The sequence below is a fragment of the Pongo pygmaeus genome, chromosome 13, assembly GCF_028885625.2.
Source record: "Pongo pygmaeus isolate AG05252 chromosome 13, NHGRI_mPonPyg2-v2.0_pri, whole genome shotgun sequence".
In the NCBI taxonomy this organism is placed as follows: domain Eukaryota; kingdom Metazoa; phylum Chordata; class Mammalia; order Primates; family Hominidae; genus Pongo; species Pongo pygmaeus.
The window spans coordinates 64,767,811-64,788,628 of NC_072386.2; the positions used below are offsets into that span (position 1 = coordinate 64,767,811).

General features: G+C 38.5%; 1 protein-coding gene across 2 annotated transcripts in view; it reads left to right on the top strand.

The window, feature by feature from the left end:
• The window catches only part of OSTF1 (osteoclast stimulating factor 1), a 57,799-nt gene that overhangs the window by 34,218 nt on the left and 2,763 nt on the right, over positions 1 to 20,818 (top strand). For both annotated transcript variants that reach the window (XM_054500106.2, XM_054500105.2), the window contains exons 3-9: positions 4,186 to 4,236; positions 6,969 to 7,032; positions 8,160 to 8,213; positions 9,657 to 9,764; positions 10,709 to 10,758; positions 13,888 to 13,966; positions 17,170 to 17,268. In XM_054500106.2, the coding sequence (XP_054356081.1) occupies positions 4,186 to 4,236; positions 6,969 to 7,032; positions 8,160 to 8,213; positions 9,657 to 9,764; positions 10,709 to 10,758; positions 13,888 to 13,966; positions 17,170 to 17,268 (505 nt within the window). The remainder of the gene's footprint in view (positions 1 to 4,185; positions 4,237 to 6,968; positions 7,033 to 8,159; positions 8,214 to 9,656; positions 9,765 to 10,708; positions 10,759 to 13,887; positions 13,967 to 17,169; positions 17,269 to 20,818) is intronic.

A 20,818-nucleotide genomic window follows, 5' to 3' on the forward strand; every position in this document is an offset into this window, starting at 1 on the left:
AAGGAGAGAGGAAAGGAGGAATGTGGTTAAAAAACAAAGAACAAGCTGTAAACAGAGAAGTGCATACTTCATTATGTTATTGTTTTCCCATTTCTGTTCCCTAACTGTGATGCTGAGAATTTAAAAGTAGAGGCTCATTGAACAATTTAGATCAGGTATCCTGCTAGTGGTTTCTTAATGGAAAATGTGAATATTGCAGGTGAAATCTGTTGTTAAAATAATGAAATTACCGTGTTGTATGTACTGCCACCAACACTGTGAAGAATTTGGTAGACTACCTACTTAGCTAAATTAGGAAAACATGTCCCTAGTTTCTTTAGAAGAAGACATTTTACGAGTAGTAGCATTCCGTGTCTGGGAGTTATGGATTAAAAGAGAATAAACTGTCGACTGTAATTTCTCAGGATGAAAACATGAGGTCACTTTTTGCCTGACTGAAATGGACTGCCTGTTCTCATTGCCTCAGTTGAAAAACAAGTCTGACCTAATGGGTGGCTTGTGGCAGACACCACTATTGAACGGCAGCCATTAATTCAAAAACCGAAATAGCACTGAGAGGTGTCGAAGCGACTGGCACTTAGTGGTCTTTCTCAAATGATGCACTTTCCCAAACCACAGAGGACAAGAATTACTTGAAAGACATTAAGAGTTTTAACTATTTTGGGCTTTATTACTTTTTTTAAAAAATTGAGGTAAAATTCACATAACATAAAATGAACCATTTAAAAAATTTTTAATTCCTGTGAGTATGTAGTAGGTGTATATATTCATGGGGCACATGAGATGTTTGGATACAGGCATGCAGTGTGGAATCATCACATCATGGGATATTAAGTATCCATCCCCTCAAGCGTTTATCCTTTGTGTTACAAACAATCCAATTATACTCTTTTAGTTATTTAAAAATGTACGATTATTATTGACTATAGTTATCCTGTTGTGCTATCAAATAATAGGTCTTATTATTTCTTTCTAAATTTTTTTTGTACCCATTAACCATCCCCACCTCCCCCCAGGTTTGCCCATTACCCTTCCCAGCCTCTGGTAGCCATACGTCTACTCTCTATGTCCATGAGTTCAATTGTTTTGATTTTTAGATCTCACAAATAAGTGAGAACATGCGATGTTTGTCTTTCTGTGCCTGGCTTATTTCCAAATTAACCATTTTAAAGTGAATCATTCAGTGGTGTTTAGTACATTCACAATTCATTACCTCTGTCTAGTTCTAAAACATTTTCATCATCCCACAGATTAACCCTGTACCCATTAAACAGTTACTCCCTATTCCCCCTGACTTTATTGCTTATTTTTGTAAGAAAGACTCATTACCATGATTGTGTGTGTTCTTTGTTTTTAAAAGCTATTTGTTTGGCACTTTTTCATAATGTGTTTTGTTTGTTTAAAGGGTGAGTGATTTTATTAAATGTGGAAATTTAGGGAGATTTGACTTTTGTGATTTTAGAAGGAGGGTCAAACTGTAGAGAAAGATGACGTCTTAACTTCTTGAAAGTACTGATTGAGGAGGATTTATTTTGAGACATAACTGAGTGAGATTAACTTTGGGAGATGTACTCAGTAAGAACAGCCCAGGACGGCTCATAGATGGGACAGTCTTCTTCAAGGCATTGAACTCTTTCAAGTTCCAGGAAATGAAAAGTTGCTCCAGGAAAATGTTGCAGCCCACATATCCTATTTTCCTTACACTCTTCTTCTTCCTTCATTCTCCCCTCCCAGGCCTTAGCACCATCTAAAGGAGAGAGAGTCAGATGGTGTTAAAATTGCCAGCAAAGGCCAACCTTAATGTGGGCGGGAGGTTGGGGTGGGGGTGGCTGCTGAGTCCAGCTGGGATGCTGCGTGCGGAGAGAGTCATCTTTCTGGCCTCTCTGGGAGTGATCCAGTTTGCGTCAAATAAATACTAAAGGAAATAGTTTGTTTACCTAATCACTTTCTATATCTGTCACATATCGTTAGTAATAGTGGTCATTGATCGATCATCAGAACATTTTAGAGGCAGGTTTGAGAGAATATTAGTGATCATTAATTTCTTTTTTCCCAAATTCAAGCAACAAAAATAAAAAGTAAAAACTTATTTCAAATAATATCAAAATGTATATTACAAGGTCTAGTACATATAACTAATTTTCCATAGTTTGTGCTATGTGTAAGACTAGTCTGTGCAAATCAAAGTGTAAAAGCAATATATATTTCAGAAAGTTACCTTTTAAAGGACTTTAGCCATTTCGGGGCATCAGTAATCATCATTTGCTAATTTTTATATTTGAATGCATAATGCATCTAAGTATTTCCATGTATTATGGTTGCTTAAAGCATGTTATTGCTGATAATAGCCTTCATTTAGATTCATGGAGAAATAGTTATAATAAGAATGTAGATCAGCTTTAAAACTAAATAAATTGCTAATGCAGAATCATATTTACTGCTCTAGTCTGCTACTGAGAGGAGGTAAACAAATGGAAAAATGAATGGATGAAATATTTTATTTTTAATTTTATTTATTAAAAATTTTTTTGAGACAGAGTCTCGCTCTGTCACTGAGGCTGGAGTGCCGTGGTGTAATCTTGGCTCACTGCAACCTCTGCCTCCCAGGTTCAAGTGATTCTCATGTCTCAGCCTCCCGAGTAGCTGGGATTACAAGTGTACACCACCACGCCTGGCACATTTTTTGTGTGTGTTTTTAGTAGAGACAGGGTTTCACCATGTTGGCCAGGCTGGTCTCGAACGCCTGTCCTCAAGTGATCTGCCTGCCTCAGCTTCCCAAAGTGCAGGAATTGCAGGCGTGAGCTACCACGCCTGGCTGGATGAAGTAATTTGTTTCACTAGCATAATTTTGATTTATATGGAATAGTAATTATAATCAGAAATATCAAAGCCTTTCTTTTAAAAGTATTTTTCCCACCTAAACTATGAAAGCAACACATGCTCATGACAGAATTTGGAAATTTTTCTGTGTCTATTTAATGCATAGTTGTGTTCTTATCACATGTGAAATTTGTGTCCTACATTTTTCATCCACCATGATGATGTAAACATTTCCTAACACCTGAAATTTGCTCTCAGTAGGCATCACCCTGCTTACTATAAAGTCATGGTAAGTGTTATCTACTGATGGTCAAAAGATGTTTAAAATGTGTATCTTTATTCAGAAAGTTTTTTTGGTTGCTTTTGTTTGTTTGTTTTGTTTTGTTTTGTTTTGTTTTGTTCTTTGAGACGGAGTCTCGCTCTGTCACCCAGGCTGGGGTGCAGTGGCGTGATCTCAGCTCACCACAACCTCTGCCTCCCGGGTTCAAGCAATTCTCTGCCTCAGCCTCCCGAGTAGCTGGGATTACAGGCATCCCCCACCATGCCCAGCTGATTTTTGTATTTTTAGTAGAGACGGGGTTTCACCATCTTGGCCAGGCTGGTCTTGAACTCCTGGCCTCGTGAACCACCTGCCTCGGCCTCCCAAAGTGCTGGGATTACAGGCATGAGCCACCGCACCTGGCCTCAGAAAGTTTTTAGAACATTTAGTTGGTACAGGCCAGAGCACATATGGTCTGTGTAATTAGCTAACTCCTTAGAGCTGCTTGGGGTTTCTGGACTGGCTGAGTTACTGCTTCATATCTTTTAGCTCTTTAGCCTTATTAATGGTTTAATTATATATTAACTTTTCTCATACAGAAAATGTTCATTCTCCCTGAACATGAAGAGCTAGGATAATGATTTTCTCAAAATGAGCAGATAGCAGATGTTGATCTTAAAGTGTTCAAGGATTTAGGCCTTGTTTAATAGAAAATCAAGCTTCTGGCTGTTTTTCATGACTCTAATTCTAGACATTTATATTTTTATGAAAAAATATATACCACCTTATAGAATTTCTACAAGGGAGAAGTTTTATTAATATTCTGTTTTGATATACAAATGTCTTGCTTTGGTTGTAGAAGAATGCAAGGTGTGTGTGGAGAATCTTTATATATGTAATTCTTTGCAGTTCATCATGGGAAAAAAATCCAGCCATCTATTCGTGTGTTAATTTTTCAGTAGTGTTTTATTATATGGCTTATGTGCTGATTTAAGTGTATAAAACCGCATTGTTTATTAGAATATGATAGAATTTCGAATCTATATAATCATTATATTCTAATTCATGAAAAATCACATGGAGTCAAACTTTTTTTTTTCTTCTAGCCAGATGAATTATACTTTGAGGAAGGTGATATTATCTACATTACTGACATGGTAAGTCCAGATAACATCTTGTAATACCACATATAAAGACTGTTTTATGTAGCTATAACGTTGTAAGTTATTTAAATGTATATGCACATAGAAGTACATATGTACAAGTCTGTTCATTTTAGCACAATTGATAGTAGCATAAGATTGAAAATAGCCCTTATTTCCATCAATAGGAAAAGAGTTGAATAAGCTTTGGTCTATCCACAAACAGAATGTTATGCAGCTGTAGAAAGAAATGGGGAATATCTCTATATGCTATTATGAAGTAATTTAAGTGAAAAAAAAAAGCAAAGTGAGAAAATGTAGATAGTGTATCCTCAGTTTTCTAGGAAAGGGTGAGAGTGTATGTGTACACACACACGCACACACACACACATGCAGACACTTGTTTTTCTCAATTTCAGATAAAAAGTTGAAAGATGAGTTGCAAGGTAAAATTTAGTTTTATTCTATGAAGAGTAAAGATCCTTTCTCTAGGTGGAAGGAGGGAAATAGGGTATAATGAACATAGATGGAAGATAGAGTTTTTAGAAAATTATACCTTGTTTTGTGGATTTGACTTTGAACTGATGTAAACCTTGACATAGTTAAAAATTGAAGTAAAAAGCAATCCCTAAAAATTAAAAGCAGAATGAATCAAATGAACTTAATTGTACCCTGGTAATTGGCGTAACCACACAGAGAGGAAATATTCCAAGTTTAAAACTCAGCAATTTGACTGAACATCCATAGTAGAATATGGATATATATGAAAGACATATATATATATATGGACAAAAAGAACTGGCCAAAAAAGGGTAAATTGTTTTAAATCACGCCCTTGTTAGGGAAATGTAGGTATTGCTAATTCTGAGATTGTTGCATGTGTATTGTGGTTTAGAGCAAATGAGTCATTAGGTCGGTGATGTTGCTCACGGATTTTCAGCATGGCAAAAAGGCTACACAGATGTAAGATTAATGACAGTTTAAGAAAAACTCTGTATTCCTTCATCTGAATTGGAAGGATCACATTGTATTTTATCTAAAATAAAACGAAAATATTCCCTGCTGTGTTCTTTAAAAGGGCCTAGGAAAAATGACCAACCCAATAATAATATGTTATTTTCCATTGAAACGAACAGGCTTCTTTGAGAAATGGCTGGTACCAAGTCAGGGGCAGCAGAGGTACAAGATAAACCCAGAACATCCTCTTATTAGAAAACATGGAAACTCCTAAAGACAGTAGGGTCACACTGAAAGGACTTGGGAACGAACTTGAAGAGACTCCCACTGGCCAAAGATAGGACAATTTGAGCATCAATTAGGGCAACAACTTCCAAGAATTGAAACACATTAAATACACTTAAATTTATGAGTTTCTGATGTTACTTCTGAACAAATCTCATTGGTCAGCATGAGAGAATGCTAGGAAACCAGGTTTTTATTCTGACAACTGTTAAGGGAAAGAATCACCATTTATTCTGTGTTTTCTTTGTGAATTTCTTATCTGGGCGATCTGAGAGTTGATGAGGAAGTTTTTGTTTAAAGAGGTATTCAGGAAGAAGGAATGATATTTCAATGAAGAAGGAATGATAGAATTAGAATGTCACCATCTTGCAGCCTCTAGGAAATAGTGGATCTAGACAATGATCATGAAGGGCTACTAACATTACAAAAAGAAGCCGACTAGATAGTTCTCATTTCCTAATGGAAGAAATCAATATTGCCTAGGAAATAGCCTTGCCAAAAAAAATTGAAGCTGAATCTAATTAAACCTCTAGAACTGATGACCAATTTATAGGCAATACAGGGAACAGAGAAACATGCTTAATGATAACACAGGGATACAACAGGCAAAATCCATAGAGGTTGAAACTACAGAACAAACCAACTGGATTCTTCAACAAATACACTGTAAGAGATAAAAAAGAATGGAGAGACAACCTATAGATTAAAAGATACTTAAAAGACAAATCAATCATATTGTATAGCCCTTATTTGAATCCCAAATTATGAGGCAGTTGGGAAATTTGAGTATCGACCTAGATATTTGATGATATTAAGGAATTATTGTTGGAAAAAACTTTTAAGCTGTGATAATGGCATTATAATTGCCTTTCAAAAAATATGTATCTTTCAGAGATACATACTGAAATATTCACAAATGAAATAATATGATGTCTAGAATTTATTTTAAAATAATCCAGGAGGGGAGGGAGGTCGTGGGGGCATATATGAAACAATATCGGTCATTAATAAATGATTTATGCGGTTGGGAAATGGGTATATATATGGTCATTACATTGTTCTTTCTACTTTTTTGTAAGTTTAAATTTTTCTATAATAAAAAGTTACCCCCAAAATGAAGATAATATAAAGAGATCTTTAGAACTTCCTCCCCCATAAAAAAAATTGTCTCGAAGTTAAGAGAAATGAAACTGTGGACACAAAATCATATAGCTAGTCTAAACTAGCGTAATTTGTTTTCTTCTGTTTCATATCATCTCCTATTTGTTTGGTTGTTGAGACGGTCATGAAATGTATTCCATTTGTTGCAGGCAGATGCGTATTTATTTGTAACTTAGTGGTAAGGGAGACGGACACCCACAGCTAGGGCGTGAGGAAGCTTGATAGTGTGGGTAGGGTTGATGGACGTTTTGTAGAACAGGTACTCCCTAGGAGCCAAATAATTTGAAAAGTGAATGAATGCAGTCTGGATTTCATACCACTTAATTTAACTCTTGTTTTACCAGAGCGATACCAATTGGTGGAAAGGCACCTCCAAAGGCAGGACTGGACTAATTCCAAGCAACTATGGTAAGTGTTGCTGAGTGGTTTTACTTTAGTTTCGTTCACTTGGAATTTTTTGGTTCTTGAGGCTTTTCTGCTTGCTGCTGTGGCTGAGAAAGCAATGGAGTCATTGCCAGTCTAGGACATTTTCCGTTCCATGAGCCTGCTGTTAATAAACTGGCCATGAACACCAGATGTGCTTGAGCCTGACTCTATGGCCTAAGAGAATGCATTGTAGCATTCTTAACCCAAGGTTTCCAAGGAAACATTTATGGTTTTACTTTCTTCATCCCTTAAAACAATTTTTTTTAATGCTGATAAACTCAATCTTGCAGATGGTTTCTTAGACTAGCCCTTTCTTTTGTGATGGAGTAACCCGACCTTGTTCATTCATGTTCGGGGCAGTGATGTTCATTAAATGCTTATCATGGCAGTTTGGGGACTTTGAGAGATGAGAGACACGGCTCCTGCCATGAAGCTGCTTCTACCTGGAAGTGGGACAAACAAATGAAACACTTGTTTAGTTGTCAGCAGAATCAAGTCAAAAGAGCACAGAATTGATAAACAAGGCTCCTGAGTTTTAATCCTCTTTCTTCCATTTCCTAATAACACTTCCTACTGATTCTGGGACAGCCGCGAACACGCCTTCTTTAAGAGACAGGTAGCTATGCTGATTGTTCTTTCTGAATACAGGAAGCAAAATATTCCCCCCCTCATCCGATCCTACATAAATACACACAAGAGAACCAAAATTATTTTCAGGTATCTTTAAAGCAGAGTGATCTACAAAATGTAAAAATGAACATCAAATGCTTTCTTTTGCATTTTTGTGACTTTATTAAATACTTGAGTAATGTCAAGTTTGCATTTAACTCAGGTATGCAGGTTTGTTTGTTTTTGTTTATACTTCCAGTTAATTACTATGTTATTGCCTTATTGCTTGGCTTGGTTTCCCTTAACACATAATTCAGCTTCATTTAATGCAAGAACTGTCCGTTTGATTTTCTGTTACTTTTTATCCACATTAAGTAAAGGAAACTGTGTTGAATGCCCTGGTACTCCTGAAGCTGGGGGACTGTGGTGAATGAGTGGCTTCAGTAAATCATTTGTGTGGCAATTCAACATTGGGTTAACACTTTTTATTTTCAATCTAGTGGCTGAGCAGGCAGAATCCATTGACAATCCATTGCATGAAGCAGCAAAAAGAGGTAGGTGTGATTCTTTTTGACTGAGGTATGCAGTACAGTAAAATGCACGGATTTCAATTAGTTTTGACAAATGCATACACCCACGTAACCAACACCCAGATCAAGATCTAGAACATTTCTGCCATCCTAGAAAGTTCCCTTTGCACCTTCTCAGTTAAATCCCTGCCTTCCCCAGAGACAGTCTGTCCCAACATCTATTACCCTAGAGAAGTGTGATTTTAATTTTAAAATGTCAGTCAAGAAACACTGTTGTGGGGAGATGCAAGTTGAAAGACATGGTCTGTGACTTCCAAAGCGCAACATCTGGCAGGGGAGAGAGAGATGTAACAGATCATTAAAATATGGTATGATAAGTACAGCAATTGAAATGTGTTTGACAGGCTGTAGAGGCCCGGGTGAGTAACTGGAGGGCAAGAGAATGGAAGGGTCTGGTGGGTACAGCATTTAGGAGAGCGTTGGTGTGGTGAGCATTTGGCCAGGGAGGGCATGACCAACAGGGATGAACCTGGGGAAGATCCTTGACCAAACAACGATCGGCCTTGTCTTGGGCTTTATTCTGTAGATCAGTAGTCCTCAGCTAGGGGTGATTCCTCTTTCACAAACCCCGAGGATATTTGGCAATATCTGGAGACGTGTTGACTGTCATGACTGGAGGGATGTTACTGGCATCTTTTGGGGAGAGGCAGGGGTTGTTGCCACACATCCTACAGCACACAGGAGCACCCCCACAATAAATCCAACCCCAAATGCCAATGGGGCTGCTGCTGAGAAACCCTGCTGTAGATAATGGGGAGTTTTTGTAAAGCCTCAATGAGCTCCATTTCATTCCATTTTTAGGTTTTTTGGAAATCTGAATGTACACAAGGAAATTATTGGTTAGGATTGTGAAAAAGTAAAAGGACTAAACTGACATTTAAAAAATTCTTTGTAAATTAGATACTTGGGACATTAGCCTGAGGATTTTAAATTAATAGTTATAGTTTAGCATATAAGAGCAGCAGCTTTGAGTAGGTTATTTAGCCTTTCTTATAGGAACTGAAGATGCATTGTAAATATGAATATGAATAGTGTCTGCTTGTTCTTAGGTTTGATTGTTTTTTCCTCAATTTTCAGAATTTCACAAAGAAAAAGTACACACACACACCCACACCCACCCCTATATATTTTTTAACACAATAGAAATATCTTAAGTATACCCATTTAGGCAACTCTTCCCATTAACCTGTCATTAGAAACATTGATGTTAATACTTTCCATTAATAAGCTGGACGTCAAAATGCACCATAATAAATGCATTAATGGGGAGGTCTTAATTTAATACTTGCTGATTAATCCATTAGAAATGGAAATTTATGCAGAATGAAACAATGAAATTGATTTGAAAGCATAATAAAAAGTGAAAGCTTTTTTTCTTGTGTTTTTGTAAATGTAAAATTCTTTCAGGCAACTTGAGCTGGTTGAGAGAGTGTTTGGACAACAGAGTGGGTGTTAATGGCTTAGACAAAGCTGGAAGCACTGCCTTATACTGGGCTTGCCACGGGGGCCACAAAGGTATTACATTTTGTTTGTTATACATTTCTGTGCTGCTGAAAATATGTTTCACCTACTGGAGCCAGATTTACAAAAAATGAGAAAGAAAAAGCATTGGCTATTCTTTTTGAATCTTTTAGAACACCGGCCAAAAGCCTTGTTCCTGGAAGCTCTGTAGAACAGTGGGTAGAATGTGGTCAGTCAGCCTCACTGCATGGGCCCCTCTCACTTGAAAGACTGTACACTTCCTTTCCTCTCTCAGGCTTAGAAAGGTTACTGGAAAACAGCAGTAATATAAAAACAAAACCACTGTCTAATCTTACAGAAGAAAAGATCAGAATTTGCTCCTCTAGCTTAGCTTTTCACAAGGTCTGCTTTTATGATTTGCATTTTAAGTTTAATGCAAACTATTACATTCAAGAGAAAGCCAACATTTGCCAAAGTTAGTGATTCCATTGATACTTTTTCTGTTATAATCAATAATAATGACAAATTGAATTTTTAGATGTATTTCTTCCTGGACAAAAATTTATCACCCACCGCTTTTCTACCTCTCTCTATAACAAAAGAAATAAACTCAACAACAATAAGAAATGAAGATCTCAACAAATTAAATAGCAGTGCCAAAGGAAAATTTGTAACTGTCTCCTGAAAAGAAGCCTATCTTATTTCAGCTAATAAACATGTTAGTTATATGAATGAAAAGTATTATAGTGAATGTAAAAATATTCCTATAAGTGTCATATGAAAATGCAAAAGTCAAAACTGTTAGAAAAAGTATATTTTCCTAAATAATTCCACTTTTTAGATTCTTAAGTTTTTCTGTTTTATAAATTTTACAAAATGTGTTAACATTTCCTTGAAGGTTCTTCTAAAGAATCTCTCTTTTATAAAATTATTGTACCTAGATTTGTCAGGCTTCTAATTTTCATTCTTAAAAAGTATCTTTTCTCTTTGAATTTCAGATATAGTGGAAATGCTATTTACTCAACCAAATATTGAACTGAACCAGCAGGTAAGACTGCTTATCTGAAAATTATTTAACACATACCTGCTTGTTCTCTTTAGTACAGAGCAACTCATGGGCATGTGAAGTATTGTAGTCAAAATACCACAAGCACATAATTTAAAAATTATAATTGTACTAAAATTCAAATTATGCACAGCCCCAAGTGCCAAACCCACTCCTCCTCATATGTCACTTTCAGCTTTTAGCTCTTTCTTCGTGTACTTACCTTTGTGTTACTAAGGAATAGGCTGACGGAGCTATCTCGCCATGCATTGTCTTCATGTGTACTTTGGCCTCCTGTTGGGTATGTGAAGGGTTAAGCTTGTCAGCTGCCCCAGCTCTCATCTTTCAGCACCCCAGCACCAAGCCTGTTCTCCTCTGCTCCTCAGTGTACTTCATCACAGTTTTTGGTTATATTACTATATAATATTTACTTTATTATGGGTGTCTAAATAGTGTTCACTGCTTATATAACCTTTTTTTGTTTCTGTACTTACTTTTTAAAACTCATTTTTTGTTATCTCACTGTGACTTCTCTACTGTTTTATATAGTCTTGATATATAATACTTTTCCAAAATGTGTAAGACAATCAACAGCTTTCTTTTTTCTCCCTGGATTCATACTTCCTGAAGCTCTCCATCATTCTCCAGTCTGAGCAGCTTGGTCCCTGTGGCCCTTTGCTGTCCTCCAGGGAACCCCTTCTGTTCTCTGCCATGTTGCATCTTCATTCTTCTGGATCCCTTGTCTTTCGTCAGAGAACATCTTCAAGTAGATTCCTGAGAAAGAGAAGCTTGGGATTGATTATATGGCTGATCAGAATTCTAGGTCAAAAACAGTTTCCCTCAGAATTTTAAAAGCATGGCTCTGTGGCATTCTTGTTTCCAGGGTTGCTTTTGAGAGATTTGGTGCCATTTTGATTCCCATTCTTTTATGTGTGATCTGCTTTTTCTCTTGCTAAGAGTATTTACTTTATTGTTGGTGTTTTCAAATTTTATGATGATGTGCTAGCGTTCATCTCTTCCCAATGATTATGATGAACTCTTTCAGCCTGGAAAATTATCTTGTATTATTTCTTTTAGAGTTTTTATCTGAGCCTTCTTTGTTCTTTTGGTTCTGGAATGCCCATTAGTAGGATGTTGGACTTCTTGGATTGAACTTTCAGTTTTCTTAATTTTTCCCAGAGATATTCTCACTTTTGTTTTATTTTGGTTATCTTTTTAATTCCCCAGAGTTCTGTATTAGTTTTCTATTGCTGCCTAGCAAACAACCACAGGCTTAGCAGCTTATACTTTCTGTACGTCAGAATTCTGGGCATGGCATAGCTGCGTTCTCTGCTCAGGGTCTCCCAGGTGGAAATCACGGTATTGGCTGGAGCTAGATTCTCATCTGGAGCTTGGGGTCTTCTTCCAAGTGCATTTAGGTTGTTGGAAGAATTGATTTTCTTCCATCTGTAGTATTACTGAGGCCCTCAGCTTTTAGAGGCCACCCCTCTCTGTAGACAGCTCACAGTATGGCTGTTTGCTTTCTTCCTCAAGGCCAGAAGGAGATTGTCTCTCTGCTGTTTCATCGTTTTGATTTTTTAAGGGCCCACCTGGTTAGATCAGGCCCACCTGGGATAATGTCCCTTTTGATGAATTCAACATCCGCTGACTAGAAACCTAATTACGGGAGTGATAGCCTGTTACATTCACTGCTTTCACTGGCAGTCAAGAGGAGGGGGCCTGTACCAGGGCCAGGAACCTTGGGGGCCGTTCTTAGAATTCTGTTATAAGCTCTTATTTTACTCTGATTGTTACTTTTACGTAGTATCTTGTTCTTGTTTCATGACACAATATGATCTTATATCTTGCTGATATAATATTTATAACTTTTCAAACTGTATTTTTTGGCTCTTCACTGTACTGTGTTTTTTCCCTTTGAGATCCATTTATTTTGTTTGTTTTGGTCTTTCCTAAAATATTATAGGCTTTCCACGAACACTTGGTGTCATTATCCATTCATTATTATTTTTTAAATTTGAGATGGAGTCTCGCTCTGTTGTCCAGGCTGGGGTGTAGTGGCGCAATCTCAGCTCACTGCGACCTCTGCCTCCCAGGTTCAAGCGATTCTCCTGCCTCAGCCTCCCAAGTAGCTGGGACTACAGGCCTGTGCCACCGGCCTGGCTTATTTTTGTCTTTTTAGTAGAGACGGGGTTTCACCACATTGGCCAGGCTGGTCTCGAACTCCTGACTTCAGGTGATCTGCCCTCCTTGGTCTCCCAAAGTGCTGAGATTACAGGTGTGAGCCACCATGCCTGGCCCTTATCCATTCATTTTTAAGTGTGATTGGAAGCTGTGTGTGCTTGGTGAGGCCTGCTGGCGGTTGGGCTTCTCCACAGGGTGATGTGGTGAGGTCCTGGCTATTTTGCTAGGTGACACCCAAATGCTAATGAAAGTAACACTCCTTCCCTTCCCTGCACATGGGGCTGTACTGCTTCACCAGAGAAGTGCCCTCCAGTCTCCTGCCTGGGGGTATGTGCGCACTGGGCAGTGGGGTATGTAAAGGTACCTGACAGAGGGGTCTTACTGTTCAGTCTGTAGGTTTTTTTTACCTAACCCTTAGGTTTTAGTTTCTGGCCTTTTGCTACTTCTCTTGTACCTAGTGTTCATGAACTTGGAAACTATCAGGCTAATTTCTCACCAAGTAAATCTGTCATCATTATTGGGTCATCTGGCAGCAAGAGAAGGGGAAGAGGTTCTGAGATTCTACTTTTTATGAGTACTTTAAACCAATATCTCTGTTTTCCCACCCATGCCTCATGCCTGCCCTAGCACCTCTAGGAATCTCCAGTTCCTCATTTTTGCCAGGCTTCTGCATGTTCAAATCTGCTTGCTTCCTCCTGGATCTCCCTCTGCAGGCATGTGCTTTTCAGCTCATGCTCCACCAAGTCAGCTTGTACTCCTCCATCCTATTCCATCTCCCAAAAATGACTCCTCTCCCATCTCTTGAGTCTCCTTTCCTTTTCTCTTTGGAATTTTATGTGGTTCTATAACTTTGTTCCCATCTTAGGTTTAACTGGGTTAAACCTAAATTAACATGTACTTTCAATCCACCCTCTATCTTAAAAATGGTACTTTCTCTTTTTATCACTATAGAACAAGCTGGGAGATACAGCTTTGCATGCTGCTGCCTGGAAGGGTTATGCAGATATCGTCCAGTTGCTTCTGGCAAAAGGTAAAGTTTGTGCTGAGTTTATCTGGTTTTGCTTGCCCTGAAAAATAGTCTATAACAACTTATGCCATTTGAAATGGTAGGAAGAATAATAGTCTTATTTCAAAATAGGGTTTAACCTTTGCTCTGCCTGTGTATCATGGAGTAGTTATGATAAAATAAAATTATTGGGGGTTGGTTTGTGTTAGTTTTTAATATAAACTAAAACCATGGCAAGCTTTAACATTACATATATTACTTTTAGTAAGAACCGTATTGTACGTTTCTGCAGGATTATAGAGCCTTAGAAACAAAGAATGTATGTGTACACATGTGTTGGGGAGATCCTGTCTGAGAAAGCTGTATAGGTAAAGTTGCTGAGGCCCCTGTTCTCACAGGGAAGTCTTGATGGATAAGCAAGAGTGATGTGGCTGCAATGTCCTGCTTTGAGCTGAGCAGGTGCTAGATGTAAAGTGAATGAGAGAGGATATCTTGATCCCCTGTTTTTATAAGTCAGAGGAAACAGTGAATTTATAAACTGACTATCCCTTTATCCTTTTGTCCCACAAATATTAGTTTACTCTTAGAGAAGGCCAGGCAGATCACCTATACCGTACTGTAGTCCAGAAGCCTATCATGTAGGATGCTTGAGTCCCCAAGACACTTGTCATGGAATTACCCTCATTAGGGATCCTCAGAGCAATATTGTGGGGTATATGATAGGAAATGGTTTAGATTTTAAGTATGCTGGTGATGTAAGCTGCAGGTCTAAAAGGCCAGACATTATGAGGATCACTCTAGTGCCCTGTAAAGGGTATGCTGATGACTTTGATGCCTAATATGGCAGCCACTAGCCACGTGCACAACTGAGCCCTTTAAATGAGGCTATCTGAATTGAGATGTGCTGTAAGTGTAAAATGCATACCAGATTTCAAAGACTTAGTGAAACAAAAAGTAAAACATCACAGTAATTTTCATGTTGGTTATGTGTTGAAATGATAATATTTCAGATATGCTGGGTTAAATAAAATATATAATTAAAATTAATTTCACATTTTGCAAATGTGGCTATTAGAAAATTAAAAATTATATATGTGGATCACATTATATTCCTATTAGTGCTCATCTAAAGGGACCCAGGAAATAGTTGTGTTTCTTCTTTATCATCACTGTCTCTGAATATTTCCTCTTCTGATAGAAATCATGTCTATGAGCTCTAAAGTGTAATATAATATATGATTAGTCACAGAACTGTTAACCCTCAGGAGTTTTTGATGTGTAGCACACTGAGAGAATGAGGTTTTATATAACCCTACTGTGAATAGAATGATCTGCTTAGGAGAAAGATTTTGACACAAGATCATTATATTACTAATTAAACATACTATTTTTTTTCTTGATGCAATATTTCTGTGCCTTTAAATTTGGGGACACTTCTTTCTTTCTTTCTTTCTTTTTTTTTTGAAACTGAGTCTCTATTGCCCAGGCTGGAATGCAGTGCCATGATCTCGGCTCACTGCAACCTCCGCCTCCAGGGCTCAAGTGATTCTCCCACCTCAGCCTCCTGAATAGCTGAAATTACAAACGTGCACCACCACACATGCTAATTTTTGTAGAGATGGAGTTTCACCATGTTACCCAGTCTGGTCTTAAACTGAACACAAGCGATCCGCCTGCCTCAGCCTCCCAAAGTGCTGGGATTACAGGTGGATGAGCTACTGTGCCGGCCTATTTTTGTTTATTGAAGGGGAAGTGGTTGCAAAAAAAAAGATACTTTCCTACACTGTGGCAGAAAGTATGAACTGATAAAGCCTTCTTTTTTTGTTTTTTTGGTTTTCTTTGAGACTGTCTAGCTCTATTGCCTAGGCTGGAGTGCAGTGGCGCAATCTTGGCTCATTGCAGTCTCCGCCTCCTGGATTCAAGTGATTCTCATGCCTCAGTCTCCCAAGTAGCTGAGATTACAGGCATGCGCCACCACACTTGGCTAATTTTTGTATTTTTAGTAGAGATGGGCCATGTTGGCCAGGCTGGTCTTGAACTCCTGACCTCAAATGATCTGCCTGCCTTGGCCTCCTAAAGTGCTAGGATTACAGGCGTGAGCCACTGTGCTTGGTCTAAAGCCTTCTTGGAAAGCAGTCTTAAAATCAGAGATGAAAAAGGAGATATTACAACTGATATCACAGAAATTCAGAGGGTCATTAGAGACTAGTATGAAAAGCAATCTGACAGTAGCTGTCAGAATTTAAAATGGACTTAGCCTGACTTTCCAATACCATTTTTAGTAAACCATTCTTCAGAAATACATGTGAACAAAGATGTTGTTCAAGGATGTTCACTGGAGTATTTGTGATAATGAAAATTAGGAGTAGCCTAAGTGCCCATCAATACAGGAGTAATTAAATTTTGGAGCATCCACAAAATGGAATACTTAAATGGTTGAGTTACAAATATGTGTATTTGCTAAGAAAACAGTACCATTAGACATTAAAGTTTTAAAAACATGAAATCACAGACCAATACGTGTAGTGTGATTTTGTGTCTATATCAGTATGTGTGTGAATGCATTGATGCAAATAAGGGAGATAAGAACTCACGCCCACTTGTTAAGAATAGTTACCTTAGGAGTAGGTAGAAGATGAAGGAATGAAATGGGACTTGTGCTTTTGTTCAGCATACATTTGTATTTTTGAATCTTTAACAATGCAAATGTATTCATGAATTCTGATGTAATTTTGAACACATTAAAGGCAAAAGAAAAGTGGGTAGAAGATGGCTTATGGGAATAATGAATTGCCTCTTGGTTTTATGTGTTGCTATTCTGCTAATTTGCATGAGAGCATACTTACAGATATAAAATATTAATCCCCTCAAGCACTACCCAGTTGGTCTTTTCTAAAGACCCTCTTGAGCAAAAGAGGAAGCAAAGGGCTCATTGAAGTTAAGCCCCACAGGGACCATAAACTCCTCACTGAAAAGTTCACATGCAATTCTGTAGGGACTCAAAAGGCTCAGAATTAATTGTTATCACAGGTGCAGCAACAAGCTTCCTGATTAAAGATGCCAAATTATACTGCATGAGAAAGTTTATTGTTTTGAGAACGTTTACTTCTGGGCCAGAGTTGTTCACTAGTTTATTTTGCCAAAAGTTGTTAGCTGTGGGGAGAGAGGATTGGCTACTACTATATAGTCTTCAAAGAAACCTAATTGACTTTTCTTGTGTTGGGAAGGTGCTAGAACAGACTTAAGAAACATTGAGAAGAAGCTGGCCTTCGACATGGCTACCAATGCTGCCTGTGCATCTCTCCTGAAAAAGAAACAGGGGACAGGTATTTGTTTTAAATTCTTCTTTCTCCTCTGGTGCCCCATAACTAAGATTTATTAACTTAGAATTGTGCAAAAGAGATAAACTCAGCCGAGTGCAGTGGCTTATACCTGTAATCCCAGCACTTTGGGAGGCCAAGGCAGGAGGTTCACTTGAGCCCAGGAGTTGGAGACCGGCCTGAGCAACAAAGTGAGACCCCCGTCTCTACAAAAAGTACCAAAAATTAGCCAGACATTGTGGTGTGGGCCTGTAGTCCCAGCTACTCAGGAGGCTGAGCTGGGGGATCACTTGAGCCCTGGGAGGTTGAGGCTGCAGTGAGCTGTGACTGCACCACTGCATTCCAGCCTGGGTGAGAGAGCGAGACCATATCTCAAAACAAAACAAAACAAAACAAAAAAAGATAAACTCTTCAGATGATTCTGAAGTTTGTTTCTATATCCTTGATCTTAATCAGAACCCCCAAAATAGGACACCCTCAATTAAACAGAAATTAGACAAGAAACATAATCTTTTACCTTTATTGTGTGTTTCTTTTATTCTTTGCAATCAAGTTCTAATCACCCTGTTTTCCATTACAGTCCTTTTCAGAGAATGATCGTCTTCATTTCCTCATTTCAATATGTATTTATGAGTGATTATCACTAAATATTTTTTAAAATAACATTTAATAGCTCCATGATTATATTTTATTTCTGTTTTAAATGAGGATATCAATAAACTGTAATCAAAATTATTCTAGACTTTGCTAAATCTTCTGGACTTTACTCATAGTACTATGGGTGGTTTTTTAAAATAGAGTTTAAGTGTACATTATTATTATTTTTTTAGAAGGCGTCTTACTCTGTTGCCTAGCCTGGAGTGCAGGTATGCAATCATAGCTCACTGCAGCCTCAAACTCCTAGGCTCAAGTGATCCTCCCATCTCAGCTTCCTGAGAAAATGGGACTACAGGCATGTGTCATCATGCCCAGCTAATTTTTTTTTTTTAATGTAGAGATAGGGGTCTTGCCATGTTGTCCAGGTTGGTCTCGAACTCGTGGACTCAAGCCATCCTCCTGCCTCAGCCTCCCAAAGCACTGGGATTACAGGCGAGAGCCACTGTGCCCGGCCTCCTTTTGTTCTTTATTCTAGATATGTCTTTGTTCCAGATTTCTTTTCTTTTTTTAACTTCAGTTTGAATATAGTGTAACTGCTAATCAGTTGGTATTCCTTAATTAATCCATGAGAGCTCACTGGGAGTGCAAGCCTTTCTTTAAAGTAATTCCTCATGGATAGATGGAGATGGTTTCTACTAAGGGAATGAGAAAGTATCAGCTGAGCTGGTGCTCCCCAGCTACATTATGATTGAGAAGCCATATTTGCAGTAGTGTGAGAGACATACTTCTGCTTGAGTTCGACCTCCTACTCCTTGCTGCCTTGATTGGGTCAGGAAGTAGGACTCTGGCCTAACTTCCTTTCTCTGCCACTGACTTCCTGTTGTGTGGCTACCCTTAGCCTGTCCTGACCGAAGAGTAAGGCTTCTTATGACCTGAAGGTATCAGAGTCTAATGCATGCTATGAGCTCCATTTTGATAGACAAAGCATATACCAAACTTTCTTAGACCCCAGAGAGCTTACCCAGAAGCCTTACTCAGGAGTGGTTTGAGTTGAAGGAAGCAGGTAATGAGCCTTTCTGCAGCCTTTGTAGAACAGGGCTGGGAGGCAGGTACTCTTTTCTCTGTGCACCCCAAGTGTGTTCAGTCTACCTTCCTGAATTTGAACTGATTAGGTAATGGATTCATTAATGAGGTAATCTTAGGGCCTGGCAGACAGAGCCAAGAAATGAGTTTTTATATTTCAATTTTCATGTTACTTTTAAAATGTTTTTTCTTGCTTCATTTCCCCAGTTATACAGTTAAAAAAAAAAAAAGCTTTAATTTGTATTATGATCCTCATTGGAATAGGTTTGGACTATTTGGCCATAGAGTTAATTGTCAGCATGAACTCTAAGTTGGAAAAGGTATATTCTGATATTGTTGTCGAGTTTTTTTTTTTTTTTTTGAGACAGAGTCTCACTCTGTCGCCCAGGCTGGAGTGAAGTGACACAATCTCAGTTCGCTGCAACCTCCACCTGCTGGGCTCAAGTGATTCTCCTGCCTCAGCCTCCTGAGTAGCTGGGATTACAGGCATGAGCCACCATGCCCGGCTAATTTTTGTATTTTTATCAGAGATGGGGTTTCACCTTTTTTGTCCAGGCTGGTCTCGAACTCCTGACCTCAAGCGATCTGCCTGCCTTGGCCTCCCAAAATAGTTGTTGTCTACTTTTAGAAACACAATGTGGATTTTTTAATAGGTACAAAAATTCACATTTTGCAGTTACTATGGAAGATAACTAGGATATAGGGCTGGGGGTTATACTCAAGAGTTGAGCCCTTTAAAATTTTTTTCCAACTTTAAAAATTTGTGTATAATTTACATTAAGTAAGTACATAAATCTTAAGCACACAGCTTGATTAATTTTTTTTACACCTGTTCACCACAACCCAGATGAAGCTAGAGAACCGTTCCCACACGCCACATGCCTTCCTCAGTGTCTTCTGCTTCTCTCACCATAGATTAGTTCTACCCGTTCATGAACTTTATGTAAAATGGAATCAAACAGTATGTACTTTTTGTGACTGACCTCTTTCATTTACATGATGTCTGTGAGATTCATCCATATGCCTGTGTTTATTTCTCCATCATTTATTTATTGTTTGTATGTTTGTTGGTTGGTTTTAAGTGCTGGTTCTTGATTTGAGATATGTAAAGCCAGGGTGATGGGACTGAGGTAAAATGAACGTGAGCTAGGGAAGGATGGCAGTGCTGTAGGAAGATACATTCCTATGCGTGCTATGCCCAGAGGTGGGCTGTGAAGAGATACAGCTCATCACACAACACCTGACCATGTGGGAGATTTCCTGAGAAAACTGCCTCAGAACAGTTCATGAAAGGAAGGAAGGAGAAGGGATTTATTTGCCTGACTTGTGCCTGTCTTTTGATGACCACTCAGTCAGAGTCTGCACCGTGGCAAATCATCTTCTCTTTTTAATAGAAGTAAGAATAAAATAAAGAGCAGAAGTAACCATCCAAGGACACAGAATATGGGCAAAACTTAGGATAGCAAAGTAGAAGGGGACAGAGTTTTCCTATTTGTCTCTCAGGCTTTGGCTTAGAAAGCTACATTTTACCAAGTTGACATGAAGTCCTGAAATTCCTGGGTGTGTGTTGGGGGAGAACAAAATATATTCCTCCCACTTCTTGTGAACTCCTCTTGAGGAGAGTGGAGAAGAATAGAGTCAACCTGGAGACTTCCAGTAGCTTGAAGGCTGGTGTGAAGTCACTGAAACATGGCCAGGTGTGGCGGCTCACACCTGTAATCCCAGCACTTTGGGAGGCAGGGAGGATTGCTTGCATCCAGGAGTTCAAGACTAGCCTGGACAACATAGTGAGATGGCATCTCTACAAAAAAATTTAAAAACTAGTTGAGTGTGGTGATGCACGCCTGTAGTCTTAGCTACTTGGGAGGCTGAGGTG